At 49.0% G+C, this 19305-nt stretch overlaps 1 protein-coding gene across 4 annotated transcripts in view; it reads right to left on the minus strand.

Moving 5' to 3' along the window:
- Window positions 1-2976: 2976 nt before the first annotated feature.
- The window catches only part of Hipk2 (homeodomain interacting protein kinase 2), a 195630-nt gene continuing 179301 nt past the window's right edge, over window positions 2977-19305 (minus strand). For 3 of the 4 annotated variants that reach the window (XM_013353250.2, XM_005365848.3, XM_005365846.2), the window contains exons 13-15: window positions 19020-19267; window positions 14772-14935; window positions 2977-14043 (exon numbers count right to left, since the gene is read on the minus strand). In XM_013353250.2, coding sequence (XP_013208704.1) covers window positions 13582-14043; window positions 14772-14935; window positions 19020-19267 — 874 coding nt within the window. In that variant the 3' untranslated portion in view covers window positions 2977-13581. The remainder of the gene's footprint in view (window positions 14044-14771; window positions 14936-19019; window positions 19268-19305) is intronic. The other variant, XM_013353249.2, reaches the window with a different exon arrangement.

A 19305-nucleotide genomic window follows, 5' to 3' on the forward strand; every position in this document is an offset into this window, starting at 1 on the left:
TCTTCTGGCCTGCAGGTATACATGTACACAGAGTATTATATATATATAGTAAATGAATAAATTTTTAAAAATACTTGCTGAGAAGAATAAAGCAAACCTTGCCGCGTGGTGGCAGCACATGTCTAGTAGGTGGATCTCTGATTCTGGGACAGTCTGATCTATAGAGTGAGTTTCAGAATAGCCAGGGCTACATGGGGAAACCCTGTCTCTAAAAACCAACAGAACAAACAATCTAACAAAACAACTCAAACCCCCAAAACTTTGCTCCTGGTGACGGTGCCCACTTCCACCGCGAACATTCTAGCCATTCCTGCCCAGCCCCCTTGAGTTGGGGGCCAGTGTTTCATCTTGGTCCAGGCTGTATTCAAGCCTCACCTGGATCACAATATTCTTGCCCTAAGATCAATTTCTTTATTTTCTCACCTGCCATGCCAATGCCACACATTTTATATGTTTCATCTTAGTGCATGTGTGTTGAACACATGTGCCATGCTATGCTTGCAGAGGTCAGAGGTCAGCGGGAGCTGGCTCTCTCCTTTCACCACGTGGGTCCTGGGATCAAACCGGGTCCCCAGGCTGGGCAGCAGGCGTCATTGACCCACGGAACCATCTCAGTGGCCCGTATTTTAGATTTTTATTGTAGAAGGGATTCCCTTTCAGGAACTGATCTCTATATTGAAGTAGGCTCAATAGCAAGAACAAGCCAACACTTTCAATGGCCCGACACAATGTAAAGGGTCTGGGGGCTGTCTGGCCAGTCTGCACACATGGTAACTTTATTCCAAGGTTACCTATTGAGGCAGCAGACATCTAGGGGTTTCCCAGACTTCCCGGGGATAAATGAGAGACCCCGGAGTTGAACTGACTGGGACCAGGCGCACAGCCTGCTGTCCATACCTCAGTGGCCCGTGGCAGCTGAGATATGTGGCTGTCCTTCCCCACTCAGAGGGTTGCCTTCTGCCATCAGAATTTTCCTTCTGCTCTGCCTTTCCACCCATCAAGGCTTCAGCAGTCTCTCACAAGCAGTCCTGGTTCATGGGTAAAGATTTTGAGAGAGCCGCTGCCACAAAACCCAAGACACCACTGAAATAGAACATAAAGGAATGGGATGTCAAGTGTCTTTATCACGAGGGATCTGGAGTCCAGCATTGTTTTAGAAGTGCCATCAAATGCCGTGTCCTCACAGAAGGCCCCCTACATGGCATTTATGAATTTAAGTAGGACAAATATTTAAGAAATGGTGAGCCTAGCCTGGTAGCATATTCCTGTCATCCCAACAACTTGGGAAGCTGGGGCAGGAGAATTACAAGTTTGAGGCCTGGCTGAGCTCCACAGTGAGTTTGAGGTCAACCTAAACAAATTAGCAAGATCCTTTCTCATATTCAAAAATAAATAAATAAAAAAGGTTTGGAGATATACTTAGCAGTAGAGTGATTGCCTAATATGCCCAAGACCCGTGTCCAAACCCAAGTCCCCCCAAATAAATCAGTAGATAATAAATTAATGGTGTGGAGGGGGTTGGTCTCAGTGCTTGAAAAGGTTTGCATCTACTGATCTGCTTCTACAGGATGGGGTTGGGTTGTTCCTGGGCAGTACAGGTGCCGCAGCCTCTGGCTGAGTGACCAGGACATGGAAGGAAAGGCAGGGGTGAGGCTGACTCTCCTGGCATTGGAGAGGAACTAGAGTTAAGGAAGCTGTAGGTCTCTCTGGTTACCCTGAAGAGCAGGAATCCAAGGAAGGAAGGCAGTGGAACAGTCACAGGAGTTTGTGAAATACAGGGGCCTGGCTAAAGCCACAGCCATTTGTCTGCCTGGCTGAGGAGGTTGGGGGATCTATTATTGAGAGTCTTCTTGGTTAGGGGCCTGCTGGTCCAATGGTCTACAGGGTCAGTGGTTTGTAGAATCAGGAGTTTGCAGAGTCAGGAGTCTGCAGGGTCAGGGGTCTATGGGTCAGGAGTCTTCAGGGTCAGGAGTCTGCAGGGTCAGGGGTCTATGGGTCAGGAGTCTTCAGGGTCAGGGGTCTATGGGTCAGAAGTGTGCAGGTCAGGGCTCTGCTCCGGCAGATCTCAAGAGCTGAGCAGTTGGATGGCTGAGTGGATCCAAGCAGGTGAGTGATGGGAACAAGGGACTGCGGCTGCTGGAGTTATGGGTAAGAAGATGGGGGGAGTAAGTAAGAGGGAACAGAGTTTAGGGTTAACTGGGAGGCAGAAGATCCTGAAGATGGAAGCCAGGACAAAAGTGCTGGGGAGAACATGGAGGCTGGATACCTAGAATGTGAAGTGGGTCACTGTGGAGAACACTATGCTGGCTCTTTAAAGGTTACTATGAAATTCTCATATGGTGCAGTAATTCCACCTTTATAAGACATATTTGAAAGAATCAAACACAGGGGTTTAAAAAGAATTTGGCTCAAGTTCACAGTGGTGTTAGAAAAGCCACAGAAAAGCCGGGCAGATATTCATACCAATGTGGTGTTTTCCTAGAGTGGACTACTACTCAATCTGCAAAAGAAAATGCTAACCCTAAAGACATTATTCCCAAATAAGACAGGCAGAGAAGGACAGATAATGAACAGCTGCATGGATATGAAGTCCATGGAACAGGCAAATCATAAAGCCAGAATGCAGTGGTGTCTGATGGGTGGAGAGAAAGGAATGGCCAATTTTGTAGACACATGGCAAAACCCAAAATAAGCCACAGAAGTAAGAGCTGTGAGTAGGGGAGGATCTGGCATCTTCTGGGCTTCCTGAGGTGGTGTGAGCACGCACTGGCAGCAGGGTCATGGAACAATGAGGTTGTCTGTGGAGTTCAGGATCAAACAGCAGAATGCAGGTGTGGGAGAAGAGCTCTAGTTTTCAGTGTGAATCCTTCTGGAGACAGTGAGCAGTTTCCGAAAGGCTAAAGAACTTCCTTACAGATATTACATTGCAATGGTGCCCCCTAGCGAGGCTCTGGAGAAGGAAGCTGCTGGGCAAAGTACAGTGATTCCAAACAGTTTAATGTAATTCCAAGACAGTGTGACCACATCTCTACACATATACAATATGCATATGTGAGTGTACAGATTCCATTAATAACTCGCTTCACCTCAGAGACCGAAAAAATGATCAAAAAGAAACTGAGTAACAAGCTATAACAGAGTTCACCACAACAGGACCCCCCTTCCTCACCCTACAGTTAGTAATATTACAATTAAAATAACTATATTCTTCTATAATTTTTCTGTTAAAATCATCTCATAAATTTACAATGCTATTATTAGTTTCCAAGACTAATATAAATTCACTCCATTTTTCTACAACGAAAATGATGATTAATTTAGAAGCGCACGACATCATGATGAAAACAAGCATTTTAGTAGCAACAACTTCATCAGTTAAGAATTAGTTTTCTTGAAAAACATTCTAAAGCCAAGTAAAATATCCACCCTTATAACATACCTATAATGAGACTAAGGAACAGGTTACAGAGAGGTCTACGACACACTGGTTTGTCCTTTTAAACAAAAGTAGACATTATAAATAAAAAGAAGAGAGACACGCCACAGAGGAAAAAGAGGTACACGAGAAAATACTGTTGCACGCAATAGTTCCCACACAGATTAACATGGATTAACACTTTATTACAGAAACCGTACAGTGAAGGGACACGCTGGCCAGGGCTTTCAAGGGGTCGTCGAGACTGAGCTGAGATGATGCCCTGGGGGAGGGAGCCTCCTTCCTTGGACTGGGGAATGGGCATTGACAGGTCCCCTCTTCTCCGTTTTAGTCCCAGGGAGTGTGTCTTCCTGCCCAGAGCGTCCTGAACCCACAGGCAGCTGAAAGGTAAGCATTGCTACCGATCTCTCTCGCCCGCCATCTTCACGGTGCCATTTTTTTTTGAAATGTGAGATAATATCAGGCTGTAGCTGAATGCATGCGGTCAGAGCAAAATGGGTGGAAAAGCCCAGTCATGCTGGTCTGTGTCCCTCCCTCTCCCAGGCCTTTGCTGCTGGAGACCCACAGAGCAGCAGAACCCTCACAGTCTCCCAGCTCTGCTGAGGTGAGGTGGACAGCGAGGGCTGGGTGCTGGGGCCTTAGCTGCGAGTGAAGGAACAGGATGCACCTTGCTCATTGGACACATCAGTGCTCTCCAACCTCTAAAGGGCTCCTCTTCCTTCTCATCCATAAAGCTATACTTTTCCTATCAGAAAATTTGGCTTGATATATATATACACAAACATATATATCAACATCTCTATCTATACAGTGCTTCTACTACACTAGGAATCCTGCAGCCCCAACATACGCCTTTCTTGTCAACTTCATTTGGTTAAAAACACACACACACACAAAGGGGTGAAGGGTGCTTTTGGGGCTAGAAATGATTGTGCCCTGGGTAACCCATGGAAGAAAGCCAGTTTCAAATGGGCAGTACACAAGACAGAGGGATGTGGAAGGGCAGGGAGCTAGCCGACTTGGAGGCAGCGTGAACAGGGCCTCTGCTTTGAAGGGTGTGTGTATATTCGTCTCGCTCAGAGTCACCGGAAGCTAGAGGACAGCACGGTCAAGTCACGTTCAACTTCCTATGTCCTTCCTCCTAACCTGAGCCAAAGCACTGATACATCAATAGCAAATCCACAGTCCGTCAGCCCAGCAGGGAGCCAGGGACGTAGGAGCGAGGCTCTCAAGGCTAAGCAAGTCTTCTAGTTGACTGGAGCTTCCTGGAAGTCCTGAGCGCCTGAGCAGAGCGTGGTCTGTGCTGACAGCAGGGGGCAGAGGTGGCAACAGAAGCAAGGAGCCAATGCAAGGGGGAGGGGCAGGGAGATCCATTTTTGGAAGTTGGTTGAAAGGAAACTAAAAAGAGCGACAGCAGAGCCCTTCTTTAGATACAGTAAATTTAAACTTTTCAAATAATAATGAAAAGCCCATTTCTATACCTCTCATTTTTAAAAACATGGGTTAGCTCCAAAGACAATGACACAAAATTCATTTGGTTTATTAGTGCAAAGGAAAACACACACACACACACACACACCAGCATCTCAGAGTATGACTAAGGAGGGTGAGATGAAGAGCATCGTACAGGACATTCATTCTCAGAGACCACAGGCGCACGCCGTCAGCACTGGCCGCAGGGGCAAAGCAAGCAGAGGTGAGCAGCCCTGTACCTCGTGCTGCAGCTTTCAAGGTGTCTGTGGAGGAACAATCACATACATCACACATTGATCACCATGGGTCCTCCACAGTTCAGTGGTAGCACAGGAAAAAAAAATAAAACCCAGTCCACATAGTGAGTTCCAGACCAGCCAGGGCTACATGGCGAGACCCTGTCTTAAAGACAAAACACAAGACAAAATTAAAACACCCCCAAACCCAACAAGACGATCAGGAAAACTGGTATTTCCTGTCTTCTCCTGCTTACCAGTGGAGCCCACACTTGGCTCTGAGGCCCGTTTCACTGTAAATCCCCTCCATGGACCCAGCGCCATGGGCCACCCTTCGTCCACCCCGCTCTTTCGGCTCAGAAGCACCTATGTCCATCAGCAGAGGCCTCTGAACTAGGTTTCACAGCGTAGCCGGACAATGGGTAAATTAAAGTACACATCATTTTACATGGGTTTTGTTTTTAAAGAAAAATGACTAAGACAGCAGTGATATGTGAAAACCCGGCCAGTGAAGACGGCATAAGGGTATGGTTCTCCCTCTCAAAATGCTGACCTCTAGAGGTTCACTGGGGACCCAGAAACAGCAACCATACCTTCAGAGCTGCTACTGCCAGGTGAGGGATCTAGTCATGAAGGAAGCATTCAAGCCAAGACAAAGTTGATGGAGCAGGGGTCACTTCTCACTGCCCCTCCATGCTGTCAAGACCTCGACGACAAGTACCGATACTCATGGCACAGGACCCCGCATCTGGCCCCGGCTCAGGACTTACCCCTTCCCATTCCCTCTAGACTTCCTCTCACATTCTCACAGGGTCCCTGGAAAGCAACAATAAAGGAAACGCGCATATTGGGCTACAAGCAGTATAAGCGGAACATGCCTGCCTCAGGGAAACACAGCTTCTGGTGTAAGATCAATCAATCGCTGTGGTTGAAGATGGCAGTTAGGAACAATTTTCTTTTAAGAAGTACCAGGTTAAATGTAAACTATAAAGTACTTTAACTATAAAATGTAGCCAGAAGTATGCTTGAGTATCCACAGTTAACTGTGAAATTTACTTGATACCGGAGAGCACAAAGGGCATGTTACATGGTGAGGAACACGCTCCACACAGCCTTGACATCACACTGATCATGACACAGGCCATCTCTTCTGGAGGAAGGGTGAGCTATTCTCAGGACTCACTTCGGCAACAGTGACCAGGGTATGCGTTCATCCTTACTTTCAGCCCATCAAGAATTCATAGTCTTTTGAATGACAAGGTCAAGCTGGCTACATGATTTCAGAAAAGGCTAAAACCAGGACGAATGCCCATATTTGAGGTAATTATTGCCATTGGGTCACAGTTTGTGTAAGGTAACGTATCTAAACCATCTGAGAACGTTGTGAGGTGCTCTGCCAGAGGCCCAGAACACCACTGACACCAGCCAGGACCTCAGAGCTGCACTAGCTGGGTTCACTTCCAATGAAGTTAAAGTTCTAGAAGAATTTAGAACTTGTGTAAACGACCTAAGAACTTAGGCAAACAAGCCTGGAGACAGTCGGTAAAGACATTTTTAAAGAAAAGAGAAAAGAAGCCCAACCGAAACAACTGAGCAGATACAGTGCATGGTAAGAGTCTTTAGGAAATGGAAATCTAGTCCCAGAGCATTTCCAGGTTTTTGTTACCTCTCAAGGGAACTACACTGTGGTGGTAGCACTCCCAATGGCATGGCAGTCTGAGGCGCCTCTTTTCTCACTTCCTGGCTTGGTTGCTTTGCTCTCTCATGCTCTGTCCATCTCTTTGAGAAGGTCTCTCTTGCAAGAAAATGTGATTTTGTTCCTCTTCCCAACTTGCCTTCATCTTCCCCTTCCTCCTCTTTTGTTTTTCTTTTTTTTTGTTTTTGTTTCTTTATAGAAAAAAAAAAGTTCCTGGACACAGACCAAGATGGTATTTACAAATTTGGTGTGAACCTGGCCCTTGGTTCTGCCCAGAGCTGAAGAGAGGGTCTGCTACAGAAATCAGAGCTGCCAAGATATTTATCAAGTACAGTAAAAAATAGCATTTTGGAAAAAAATATATACTTTTAGTATTGCCTTTCTAGGATTAACTATAAGCAAGAAAAATCATCTTATTTATTTATTTTTATAAAAGAAAAGAACACTTTCCCTTCAGTCTGACAGGAGTTGTAGCAGCGTGACTAAAGCTAGTTGCTGGAAAGAAACCAGAAAGGAATTCTAGGAATCCAGAGAAACTCCCCGACTGTTCTTAAAGTCAAACTCCTCCTCTTCCACCTGCATCCCATCCAGGAACCCTCTTTGCACAGACACGCTGAGCCCGCAGCAGCATAGGGAAGACAGAGCGTGACATTCAGCAAAAGACTGTCCTTGCTGTACACAGGGAGCCAGCTGAGGCTGGGTCTGTGAGCTAGTTCTAGAGCCAAGCAGATAGAAGGTCAAGCCCGTTCCTTCTCACCAGCTGGGTGGCCTGGGAAGCTTATGGGCGCTTTAAGCCAGGTGCCTCATCTGTACAGGGACTGACGTGGCTGGTGTCATGGGTCTCACTGAGCAATTCTTAGCCTGTGTTTGGCACTCAGGGAATGGGAGCATCATTGAATGACCCATTAGAGATAGGCTGTCACTGTAGTTAGTTAAACAGGGAAACAAATTTTACATCAGTAAAGTCCTGATTAACAAAAAAATAGGATTAAAAACTTGGGGATTCTGAAATGTATCATGCTTTTCCTTTCACATATTCCAGTTTCTCAGAGGGACAGCTCTTCCAGCTGTCAAACAGGGGGTATTGACTTCTTGCCAGGGGTGGGTGGTCATGATGGGTCTGTGAGAAGATGCTCAGCAAGGCCTTGGCATACTGTGAACACTCAATAACCATCGGTGAGTCCTCATACAAGGGGTAATCCTAGCACACTACTGTGTGCAGCAGGAGGTCATCTGTGCAGTGCTCTCCTGCACGGGTCTGGGATGCGGGACCCTGAAAGGATTGGGGAAGGGTCTGTGACAAGGAGCCTCAGGCTCTCTTTTCTGGCAACTCTGAGCCAGAAGGAAAGAGACTGCTCTAAAGACCAGGGAAACCTCTCTTCAGTTGGTCACTACAGAGAGCCATAGTGCCAAAGTGTTCATGAGGTTGCTTTTGCAATTAAGTATGCCTCATTTCGCCATCTTTGGTTCTTCAGTGGCTTGATGGATTTGTCTGAGTACTGCTTGTTGAGACTGGGCAGGTGGACAGATGCTGCCATCTCAAGCCGGTCCTGTGCATCCGGAGCCCGAGAGGCAGCGTGGGTCACCAGGGAAGGGTTGCTTGCTTGTTTGCTAGCTCCCCACAGAAGCATGAGATCAATTAAACACAAATGAACACTGTAGGGGCCTCAGTTACCTAGGAACAGCAGCACTTAGGACCAGGCTCCACTCCTCTTTAAAGATGAGTGGTTCTGAAATAAATGCAGTGAGAGTAAAAAAAAAAAGGAGGCAGGACAGGGAGGGGAATACATGGAACTGCATCACTGAAGCCAGTATTGCCCAAGGGAACAGGGGATGACATTAGTCCGCCTGTAAAGGTGTCTTTGGCTAAAGAAAGGGACAGTTTTACTTTCCTCTCTAATTTGGTAAGGACATCTCTGGCCTGCTTAATTTTGAGGCCCCCCACCGAAAATCTGTAAAGCACATAAGAGGGAAAACAGGAATGAGGAGCGAAGCCTGGGAGACCCTGGGGCAATGTGCTGTGGTCCAACGGCTGGCTGGGGGCTGTGTGGTCTCAGGCTGGGCTATGGAAGGAACTCTCTCTGCTAGCTCTCTCTTGTCTTCTGTCCTAGCAGCTACTTGGCAGGCCAGCAAGAGCCCTGCGCACATCCTACTCTGCCCTCAGCCAGATGATGAGAACCTGGGGGAGGGAGGGACGGAGTAAGGACCCAATCACCCTTACTACCATGAACCACCAGGAGTACTTCCTTAAGCCTCCTCAACATTAACTCCACTCACTACGGTCAGCCAACGCGCTCCCCCGCCACACCGTTCAAAAGTGTCTGCATCTCCTAAGAGCTGGTCTAGGGAGGTCCTATCGGCTGTGCTGACCTCCTTTCCTGACCTGCTCCATGCAATGGTTGGTCAGCTTCAATCCTTAGAAGCAAACAGAACAAAGCCAAGTTGGCTTTTATAGTGGAAAACAACCTTGCCCTGGGAAGGAGAGAAACTTGAACACAGTCCAGGGGACACTGCCCCCCCCTACCCCTTTTCTTCTGAACCATACCAACCACATCCACTTCACAGGGTTAACTGACATGAACACCAGCCTTGCCTACCCACTGGCCTGCTCATCTGCTTTCCTAAAACATCACTCCAACATACTGACACACAGGCCCCTGTGCCAAGGCCCAGATGGTCAGTAAGAACCCAGCGAGCAGCAGAGTCTACTGACCTGAGGGTCACGAGGTGCCACAGACCTGTTTCCTTCTCATCTTCCTCAAGCTGAGCAGCGTTTCTTCACTAGAGAAGGCCCAGAGACACATGGTCTACTAAGGACTAAGTGGCCCCCTCCCACTGAGAGCGTATGTAGACCAAGGACAGCAGCCTTTCTTCCATCTTTGCAAAGGGATGAGGTGCTGAGCACCTCGGGAACCTAGGTGAGGGTGCTGACTGGCTGGGGTCTTGTGTGACTCCTGTACATGGACTTGAGAACAGGGGAGGCGCGGGAGCGGAATGGAGGTTTGCCGAGTGGCTATCTTCTGTTCAGGGAACTTCCTTCACCGGGGGCCTGCTTGTTCTGAGTGACAGTGGGTAACGCACACACACCATCACTACAATGCACACACTAAAGAGCACAGCTAGAGCCCGGGAAGGAGGTAGCTACAAGTCCCACTGTGCCCTTCACTTGCCAGTGATTTAGGAGTCCTGCAGCATCTGAGCAGCTGCTGGTCTGTCTGCGTGGGGCTCTCTTATGTCTCATTCCTTGACTTCGCTCCCTAGAACAGCGTGCTGGGAAGATAGATGTCTGGGAAGAAGCAGACTAGGGAAACAGGAAGGGTGGCAACTGAGCAGAAGGACAGAGTGAGGCAGAAATATCTCACAAGGAGGCACTGGCTGCCCATAACCTTCAGTGCACCTAATGGCTTCTGGGTGGGACCACTGTCTCTGCACTGAAAGAGCTGAGCTGAGTGACGGGAAAACTGAAGGTAAGGAAAGGTCGGGCAGCTTTGAGAGGGGCCTTTGGAGCTGACTGTCAGATGTGAGGCAGGCTAAGATCTGGTCAGTAGTTCAGACGCGGAGGGAGGCACAGAGAATGTGGGAGAAACTGCCAAAGGTCCAAAAGACACTGTACCAACAGCGGGTGAGCACCCAGCTGGGCCGTGTGAGAAGGACCCAATATACCCGAGTCTCTGCTTTGCAGTAGCCTTCTTTGCAGCTCTCTATGGGACAGAGATGACAGGTGCAATTTTTCCTAATTCCTGAGCCTTCTTTCCTTTTTTTCTCCATTCCCTCGGACAAGACTGGACATCTGTAAGTCCCTCCAGTCTACTCATATACTCACAGCTATAATAAAACAAATTTACATATTATGAAGAAACACAAAGATACTTGGAATAAATGTGTACTTCACACCCTGACTAAAGTAGCAACAAGGTGATAATGATCATAATTACAGTGGCAATAACACAATGATCAGTACGATAAGACTAACTTATGAGCAATAGGGAACATTCATGGTTGGTCTGGAAGGAGAAGGGGAAAGGACAGAAGGGGTGGAAGAGCTTCAGTGTCAGCGGACAAAGAGATGGGGGGACAAGTCCTCCCTCCTCTAGACCAGCTCTGGACCGCGCTGGCCCTCCAGATCCTGCCACAGAGCAAGGCAAACCCAGGCCCACTTCCAGTCAGGACTTAGTACGAGAAGGCCCCATGGGAAACTGCTGCCATCTGACTGCTGGAAGCTCCGTGACAGATGGGTTTCCATGCTGGTGGGGCTCCAGGAGCCTCTGGCTCAGGGGTTCTCCAAAGGCTTTGATGCCCACCCCACCTTGAACTGACTTTTCCTGTTGTCTCACTTTCAGCTAAAGCCAGGCTTGGGCTAAAGTGGTTCTGACTAGGACAAGGATGCAGCTTCCTCCTGCAGGCCTGTTCCACTCACTGTGCTTCCCACTAGTCCTTGGCTGGAGTGGGTCAGGCCTCGCCAGGCTCTAGCATCTCTTCTTTTTGGCCAAAGGTGCACTAAGACATATCCAGTTGGGGGACCTTATAAGAATCGATGGGTGGGGAAGTTTCCAGAGTTTTTCACAGCTAAAAGCTAAGTAAGCTTTGTTACTGAAGGAAGGCAGGTCTCATGAGGGAAGTCTTTCACAGTAGATTGCTCAGGGCCTGCAGAGGGAAGACAGGGAGGATACTGGGAAGGCTGGACTGCTGACCACAAACCTTCTACCTGAAGATGTGGATTAAGGGCTAGCTAGGACTCACACCAGGCTCAAACAATCCATACCATGCTACTATGTCCCATCCTGGACCTGACTGTCTCCAACCTCCATGGCTTCAGAGTTTCCCAGTAGGAACAGAAAATTCCTACCCACCTCACTGTTCAAAGCTGGAGAAAACATCCAGAATGCAGAGGGTGAAGGGCAGATTTCTTTGAGGCTTAATTGTCCATGGGAGTGTTTTCCCAAATGTCCCTCTAGCCCCTCTGCCTGCTCATCTCTCAAAGGCAGAGGTCCAAGTAGACTGGGAGACCTAGGTTCATTTCAGGAAAGAAGCAACAGCAAATGTAGCAGTGGCGGTCTGCAGGGGAGCCCGACCGCGAGCCCGACTGCAGTCCCTGGAGCTGGTGGAGAGATACACAGGGATGTCTGAGACTAATAGGCTTCTGTGGGAGGGAGGGACTGGGGAGGGACGCAGAAATGGGATCAGGTCTCCTGCCTCTCCCCAGATGGCTCCAGGAAGCGGGTGGTGGGTCTGGAGGCTGAGGCAGCTGCCTGGCAAAGCCGACATCCTTAAGACCCCCTCACGACATGTGTGGCACAGCTAGGGCAGGGTGGGGAGTCTCTCTGAACCTCTGCCCTCAGAGGAAAACTCAGCAGAACCAGCTGTCGCCAGTGTCCCCCACCTGGCTCTGACATCTCTCCCGAGATCCACGCCTCCCCGCTTTTAGTTACACAAGCTTCTTTGAAATCCTTCTGCTCACAATGAGCCCAGGAAAGACAATCCACATGACATTAAAACAATACAAAACCAAAAAGACCCAAGTAAAATACTCTTTTAACAGCTTAACAAAAGAGCTGAGAACATATCTGACCTGCCCCAGCCAGTTTCTTGGAGTACCAGTGGAAGTAACCCTTCACCGTGTCTGTCTGTCTGTCGGTCGTTAAGGCACTAGGAGGGAATGATGTAAAATCAGGACTGCAAGGGCTGTGACGGCGGTGCCAAGGGACACACGGGGAGGGTGGCCGCCCCGCTCACACCCACACGTGTTCACGCACACTCACTCGTTCACCTAGACCACCACATTGGCTCTGCCTATGTTAGATCACTTGTTTTGTGCAATTATATTGAGGAATAGTCTATTGGTATCACTGGAGTTGAACACAAGGTAGGAAATGAGGGTGCAGAGTGCTACATTCTACTAGGGTGTCCGTGACGACCTAGCCCTATGCTACACGACTAGGGGTTGATTCGAGATAAAAAGAAAAATCACAGAAAAGAAAAAAATTAAAGACTGCAACACACATTATTATGATATCTGAGGAATAACATTGCTTAGAGATTTATCCAGAATACCCCAAAAGAGGAAACATGCCCCTCTCCTGAGGGTCTTCCATCAGTCTGGCTGACCCCACTGTTCCTGACGAATGAGCCAGAACTGGACTTTGCCAACCCCAGACCAACCCCAAATATGAGCCTCCTCAGGCCACGGCCTGATACTTGAAAGGGGTGTTGACCCTTTTGGAGTTCCGGAAAAATCCCTAATTTTCATGTTCAATTAATTAAAAATCTATTGGATTTCCATATCAGGTCTCCTTGACAGCAAATTCTTCAATGTCACTTGCTGCCATATGAAAATAATCTTTAAAAAGTTCATAAAGTTCTTCAAAAAACTGGGGCCCCTTGCTTCCAGAATCTTCCTGTAGCTCTTCTTTTCCTTTCCAGTTTGGTGCAGAATGGGTTTGTGAGCTGAGTTTTTTCTTTTTTTACTCTTTTGTTACTAACATTTTTCTTTTTCTTTTTTTCCTTTTTCTTTTTTAAAATAAAAAGCATAGATTTCCCACTCCTTAATCCCTTCCTTTTAAAAGGTTCTCTTCTCTGCTCTAAGTCCTCCCACTTCCTAGTTCAAGTTTCACTTCTGTCCCAACTGTCCCCCCTCCCTGCCCCATTTGCATTGTTTGTGTGCGGCACCTGCAGTATAAAACCCCAGCTCCCCAGGTCTGTTGGGAGCTCCTCCACCCCCTCCCTGCGGGTCCCTCCAGTGTTTATATGTAAGGGTATTGGTTGACCTTGGCAGGACTCAGTGGGTATCCAGTGTAGACGGTGGAGGCTGGCGAGGCGCTGATGTAGGTCTGATGGGCAAACTGGGCTGGATACTGACTGGGGTGGATGGTGGGTGAGGGTAGGACCCGGGGCCCCATGCTCACGGGGACTTGGTGGACGATGCCGGCTGGATAGGCAGTGTGCTGCACAGTGTGGCGTGCTGAACCTTGGGATGCCACCAGGTGGGCTACGGTGCCGGTGGAGCCTAGGGCTGTGGGCGCGGTATAGGTGTAGAGGTGAGGCTGGGTGGGGAGATGGGCAGCTGCAGCCAGGTGGGGGTGTACAGTGCCATGGCTGGGGCTGTTGTGTGGGAAGGTGTATGGAGCCTGGGCCATAGTCGGAGTGATGTAGGCCTGCTGCCGACGGTGACTCCCAGTGCGGTCGGTAGCCATGTGCTGCTGAGCCTGAGAAGGAAACGTAGCAGAGGGATGGTGTTAGGGGCAGGAGGGGAAGGAGGAGGGACAGGGTGGGAAGCAAGAGTGACAACACATGCTTCCCTTAAAAGCAGAGAACATGAAGGTGGCGCACGCCTTTAATCCCAGCACTAGGGAGGCAGAGGCAGGTGAATCTCTGTGAGTTCGAGGCCAGCCTGGTCTACAAGAACTAGTTCCAGGACAGGCTCCAAAGCTACAGAGAAACCCTGTCTCAAAAAAACAAAAAGCAGAGAATATAAAAATTTGTCTGAAATGAGAAAGTGATGTCTGACTGGCCAGTCACCAGACTCTGCTGAAGTCGTCCCTCTCTGAGAAGTGACGGCTTTCCCGCAGGCTGTGACATCTCACTCTAAACCAGGACCAGTCCCAGCAAAGAGCCCTCTCTTCTGCAGAGAACCCAAATCACTGGGGCATGTGTGCAAGTCCCAAATCAATGTGGGGCATTGATTGTGAGGGCTCCCTGAAGCGAAGCAACTTCAGGGCTAGTCTGGTGACCCAAAGCAATGGCAGGATACTATGCATACTCTTTGCTGGGACCTGTGATCAGCAGGTCAGCTCTGGCACCATGCCACTAAGCTCTCTATCAGTTGGCTTTGGGTTGGCTCTCTGTGAACCAGTGTTACCACCTTTCCCAGCGTTGGTCTAGCGTAGGAATAAGCTATCAAGGCCACTTAAGGCATTGTGCTGTCGGGGTTTACCTGGCTGAGATTGAGGGGCTGCTGCTGCTGGAAATGGGGGCCTGGCCGCTGCTGCCGGTAGGCGATGGCTCCTGATGAGCTCCCTGAAGAGTGGCCACTGGTGGAGGTCACGGTGCTGGAGGACTTGGACTTGAAGGAGGATGAATGGTGACTGGTGCTGACCGCTGCGGGGGGTGGGGGATCAACAAGTCATAGGTCAGGGGCATGTCCTTGGCTGTTGAGAGATGCGCTCCCTCCCTGTAAACATGTCTTCCAGAAAGGACATGTTCCTGACACTGTCCCCTGACCTAGTCAGGCCTTCGTCTTGACTCTGGAGAGGCAGCTGGGCTCTGGCCCTTGGCTGCATGGTGGGTTGGAGCGGCAAACAAGGGAGACAGGAGAAACACAATCAAGGGTAAAGGCACAGGCCCAGCTTGGACTCCACGCTGGTCCTCTATCTGGGAGGTGTGTGAAAGTTAGGAGGCCTGACTGGCTGCCTCCCGGGTTGCTAAGAGGATCAGATGCGATCATGTCCATAGTTGGCCCTAACAAACAGCTAGGGTGAACGCCGGAAGCTCCAATAGCCCTGCAGATCTCCTGACCCAAGGCAGGATGAAACTAGCCCTCCTGGGAACGGCCTGAGAAAAGAATATGGCTGGCGTAACAACTGCTCCTATGTTACTGACAATGTAGAGACTCTGCCCAGCCAGGAGGGAGCTCTGTACTTGGGTCAATGCCGCTGGGGGTGGCAGGAGAGTCTGCATTCTAGCACAGTCTGGGTGTTGATGCTGCTCAGTGGGAAGACCACAGCCTTAGTGGGTAGAAGATTAAGAAAGGCAATACCCATATTAGGTGGCTCTAAATGCCTGATTAAGGGATCCCAGAGCTTTACTGGGTCTGCTGTCTTAACCTAGCCAATGTGTCCTAAGCACAATGCTGCCTGCTAGGTACTGTGACCATTTCCCTCCAGGAACAGATGAGGTGAGAATGGTAGTCAGGAGGTACCGCAGAGCGTAAAGGCAAGAGGTAGAGGCAGGGAATGCGGGGAGGTGCTAACGGTTGGGCAGGACAGGCCTGAACTGCGCAGCTGGGCGGGAGTAAGACATTCATCCCCAGAATAAAGTAAGAGCAATGCTTCACAAAGGAGAGCACCTAAACGGACAGGCCATAACCCTCTTCTCACCCCTTTTATTTTTGATAGGGTTTCATTCTGTAACCCAGGCTGCCCTCAAACTTGTAATCATCCTGTCTCTGCTTCTTCTGCGCTGGTATTATAGATGTGCATCGCCACGTCTGGCTTGGCTATAGCCTCTTGACAACAATACCCAAGAGTCAACAATAGGCAAGCAACAAGCAGACACACAGTCACGAGGAAATACTGCATGTCTCCAGATGCAAAGCTGCACAAGAGCCTGGGCAAACATGGGGCAGGGGGAGAAGGTCCCTGACACTCTGTGTTCTGTTCTCAGGCCTGCAGGAACAAAAGAAACCTGTGAATTGTGCTATTGGTGTCGTACGGTTTAAAAGCTAGAGTTAACATTTTCACTGTACTCCTTAAGAGCTAAAGAGCAAAGAAGAATTAATTGAGAAGAAAATGACTTTGGTTGGGAGGTTGAAGGACACCCTGCCTCCCACTGCCCCATGCCAACCAAATGCCAATCTAGGCAGGAACGTAATGCCAGTTGGGAGATGGGCTGCATGAGACAGGTGCACATGGGTGGTGTTGATTTTCTTAACAAGCCTGAGGAGGGCTTTGCCCAATGGGAGAGAGAGGTTGCTTTAAGGGAGAAAGGCAATAAACCCCTCATCTCCACTAGTCCAAAGGTATCTTAGCACCTTCACATTGTGTCTTGTAGTTAATGATTCATTCCTTCACTGAGTTTCTGGAATTGACTAAAATCGGGTCATAGCTCATGCTTAGGACAGATGATACTACACATTAAGGAACCATGTAAAATAAAAGGTGGGGCCTTTGAGTAACAGGCTGGATCAACTTTTTGACAAATTCCAGGTCAATGAAGTCAGCGTTGTGAACCCCAAGGCAGCCACTGATGATGGGAGAAGAGGTTCATCAAAGACATTGGCTCATTTGTCAAAGGATAAAGTGAAACTGGAAACCTCGGGACAGCAGATCGTGGCAGAGGGACCATACTACCTCTCAAGAGACTCCCAGCCTCAAGTAAAGGAAGATCTCCTAGAAAGAAGTTCCTAAATTAGATTGTCCTATCCTCTGCATCAGAGTCCCTAAGGAGGTGCCTGAGACTTGGGATACTGAGCTGAATCCAGAGGCAGCCAGGTGCTAGTGGAGCAAATGACATTTAGGACTCGATGCCCAAGCTAAGTCAGTGAGATTCTCAAAGCCCAGCCCAAACCTGGGTCTCTGAGGACTAGACAAACCAAGCTGCATGCCTTGGCTGTCAGCAGAGCTTCCCTTCTCTCCGGGCATCAGGAGCTTGTGTGCTGGAATTGAGCTCCTCCCTGCTGGTGACAGATCATGAGCAGATCTCTGCTCTAGCTCAGCATCTTAGAAACTTTGTAGGGTTTATGTTAGAGGGAGCATCAATTAGTTCAAGGGATCCACAGCTTGGATCTGCTAAATGACAATGTTAGACAGAGCCTGGTGTCCCACCTGTTACCTTTATTATGGTGACAAGATGGGGGGACTGGGGCAGATTTGGTCAAGCTGTCAGGGTGGAAGAGCCCTGGATGCAGAAAGGACCTGAAGGGGAAGGGGTCAAGAGATTCAGGCAGTGATTTCCTTTGCAGAGGTGAATGAGGTGGCAAGGGGTCATCACCATCCTAATGTAGGTTCTGTGGCTAAGGGAACAGATCCTCATTCAAGCAGTGTGTGCACACAAATATGCTTAGAGCTGCCAACCTTTAGCAGCAGATCTCAAGAGGCCAGCTGCACGGCCCTGGGCTAGTCTGAGAGCCTCTGTGTGCTCTTCCAGTTCCTTAGTTTGGAAATCATAGTAGCTGTAGAGCTATCATGAGGACCAGTTCTATTAGAGTCCTTGTGGGCCTCCGGGTGCTATCCCCTTAGTGAGCAGCTCAGCAGCCTCCCGTGGGCCCACACTGCTTCTCACCCTAGATCACAGACTTTGTAACTAGCATCAATGCAGACTGTGGAACAGTTAGGATACAAAAATGAGCAGGCAGATGTACTTAATGAACCTGTCTTCTGAAGAAGGTAGCCAGGGTCATGGAGAGTGTTTGGCAAGGAGGCGTGTGAACACACCAAACATGGGTCACCCCCAGTCAGATGGTGAGGGAGAAAGAAGCCCAAGCCAGTTTCCATTTCCTTTCAGGCAGAGTTCTTGGTGTAAGAAAGGGGGGCTGGTCACAGGCTTGCTGTGTCACTGGGATGGTATTTCAGGCTGGCTATATAAGGGGACTAGAAAAACCCCTAGAGATCTCATCTCGAATTCTACTCTGCACCTTGAGTGGCAGATCTCAGCAGCCTGTATCTTCTCAGCCTGGCAAGTTGTAACCAACAAAGAAGAATCTTCCAGGGTAACCTCAGGTGTTTCCTGTTGCCATGTCAGGTGATGGACAGATGGTCTCCACCAAGTAACAATAGCTTTAATATTTAACAAAGCTTAACAGTATGTCCCTTCCTGACATGAAGATGCTCCCTGGCCTGACAGTGGTTGATGACAGCATGTGGCAGAAGGACAGGCAGACTCAGGCTTAGCCCCCCAATTCTTCTATGTGAACCCGAGTAAAGGAAATACTGAAGAGATGTTGTTGAGTGAAACCAAAGTGAACCACTGAACTGATTTCGAAGGCTCTGCTCACCAGCTTCCTGCCAGGGCTCGATATTCAGAACAAGTCTTGTGGGATGTTAATTCTTTAAACAAAGCCGAGAGAAATGCGCTCAGCTCACATCTCTGTGCCTAAGGAAAAGTCCTGCTAAAGGTCCTTGACCCCCATATGGAAGCTCAGAGGAAGTGCTCCCTCCTCAGGGCCCCTAAACCAGCTGACAGGAACCTGGGCGCTTTCATTGTTTATTCCTCAACCATAATAGATGCAGAGCCACCATGAGGACAGTCAAGCTTTCAGAAGGTCAAAAGGAAAATATTCTCTATGGGATATGGTGATATTCTATGTTACAGACAGGGTCCCACTGTAGCTGCTTGAACAAAACCGTGTGTACAATATAGATGATCTGAAATAATTCAGTACTTTCTGTTTCACTAGTACTAGCATTTCTAACAGCAGAAAGCAAGAAAAGCAGGGAATGCTAGGCTTGCTGAGGCCCCAGCTTACCTGGCCCTAGGCTGTCACAGTCTACCAACACTTCACTGGCCTGGGTCTTCAGTGGGGGTACGATGATGGTGCGGGGGTTGCCGGTGCAGTGCTTCTCCAGGCCCCCCTTAGTGTCCAAGGTGTTGGTGCCATTGTGCCCTGTGCGCTGCTGCACCGAGTAGGGGCTGGTGTTGCTGGAGGAGTCAGAGTAGGGAGAATCATGGACTGTGACACAGCTGATGACATTTTTCCTCTGCTTGGAGACCGTGCTGCAAAGTTAAAGGGAGAAGTTAGAACTGTGGCTGGC

Source organism: Microtus ochrogaster, unplaced genomic scaffold (assembly GCF_000317375.1).
Source record: "Microtus ochrogaster isolate Prairie Vole_2 unplaced genomic scaffold, MicOch1.0 UNK4, whole genome shotgun sequence".
Lineage (NCBI taxonomy): Eukaryota > Metazoa > Chordata > Mammalia > Rodentia > Cricetidae > Microtus > Microtus ochrogaster.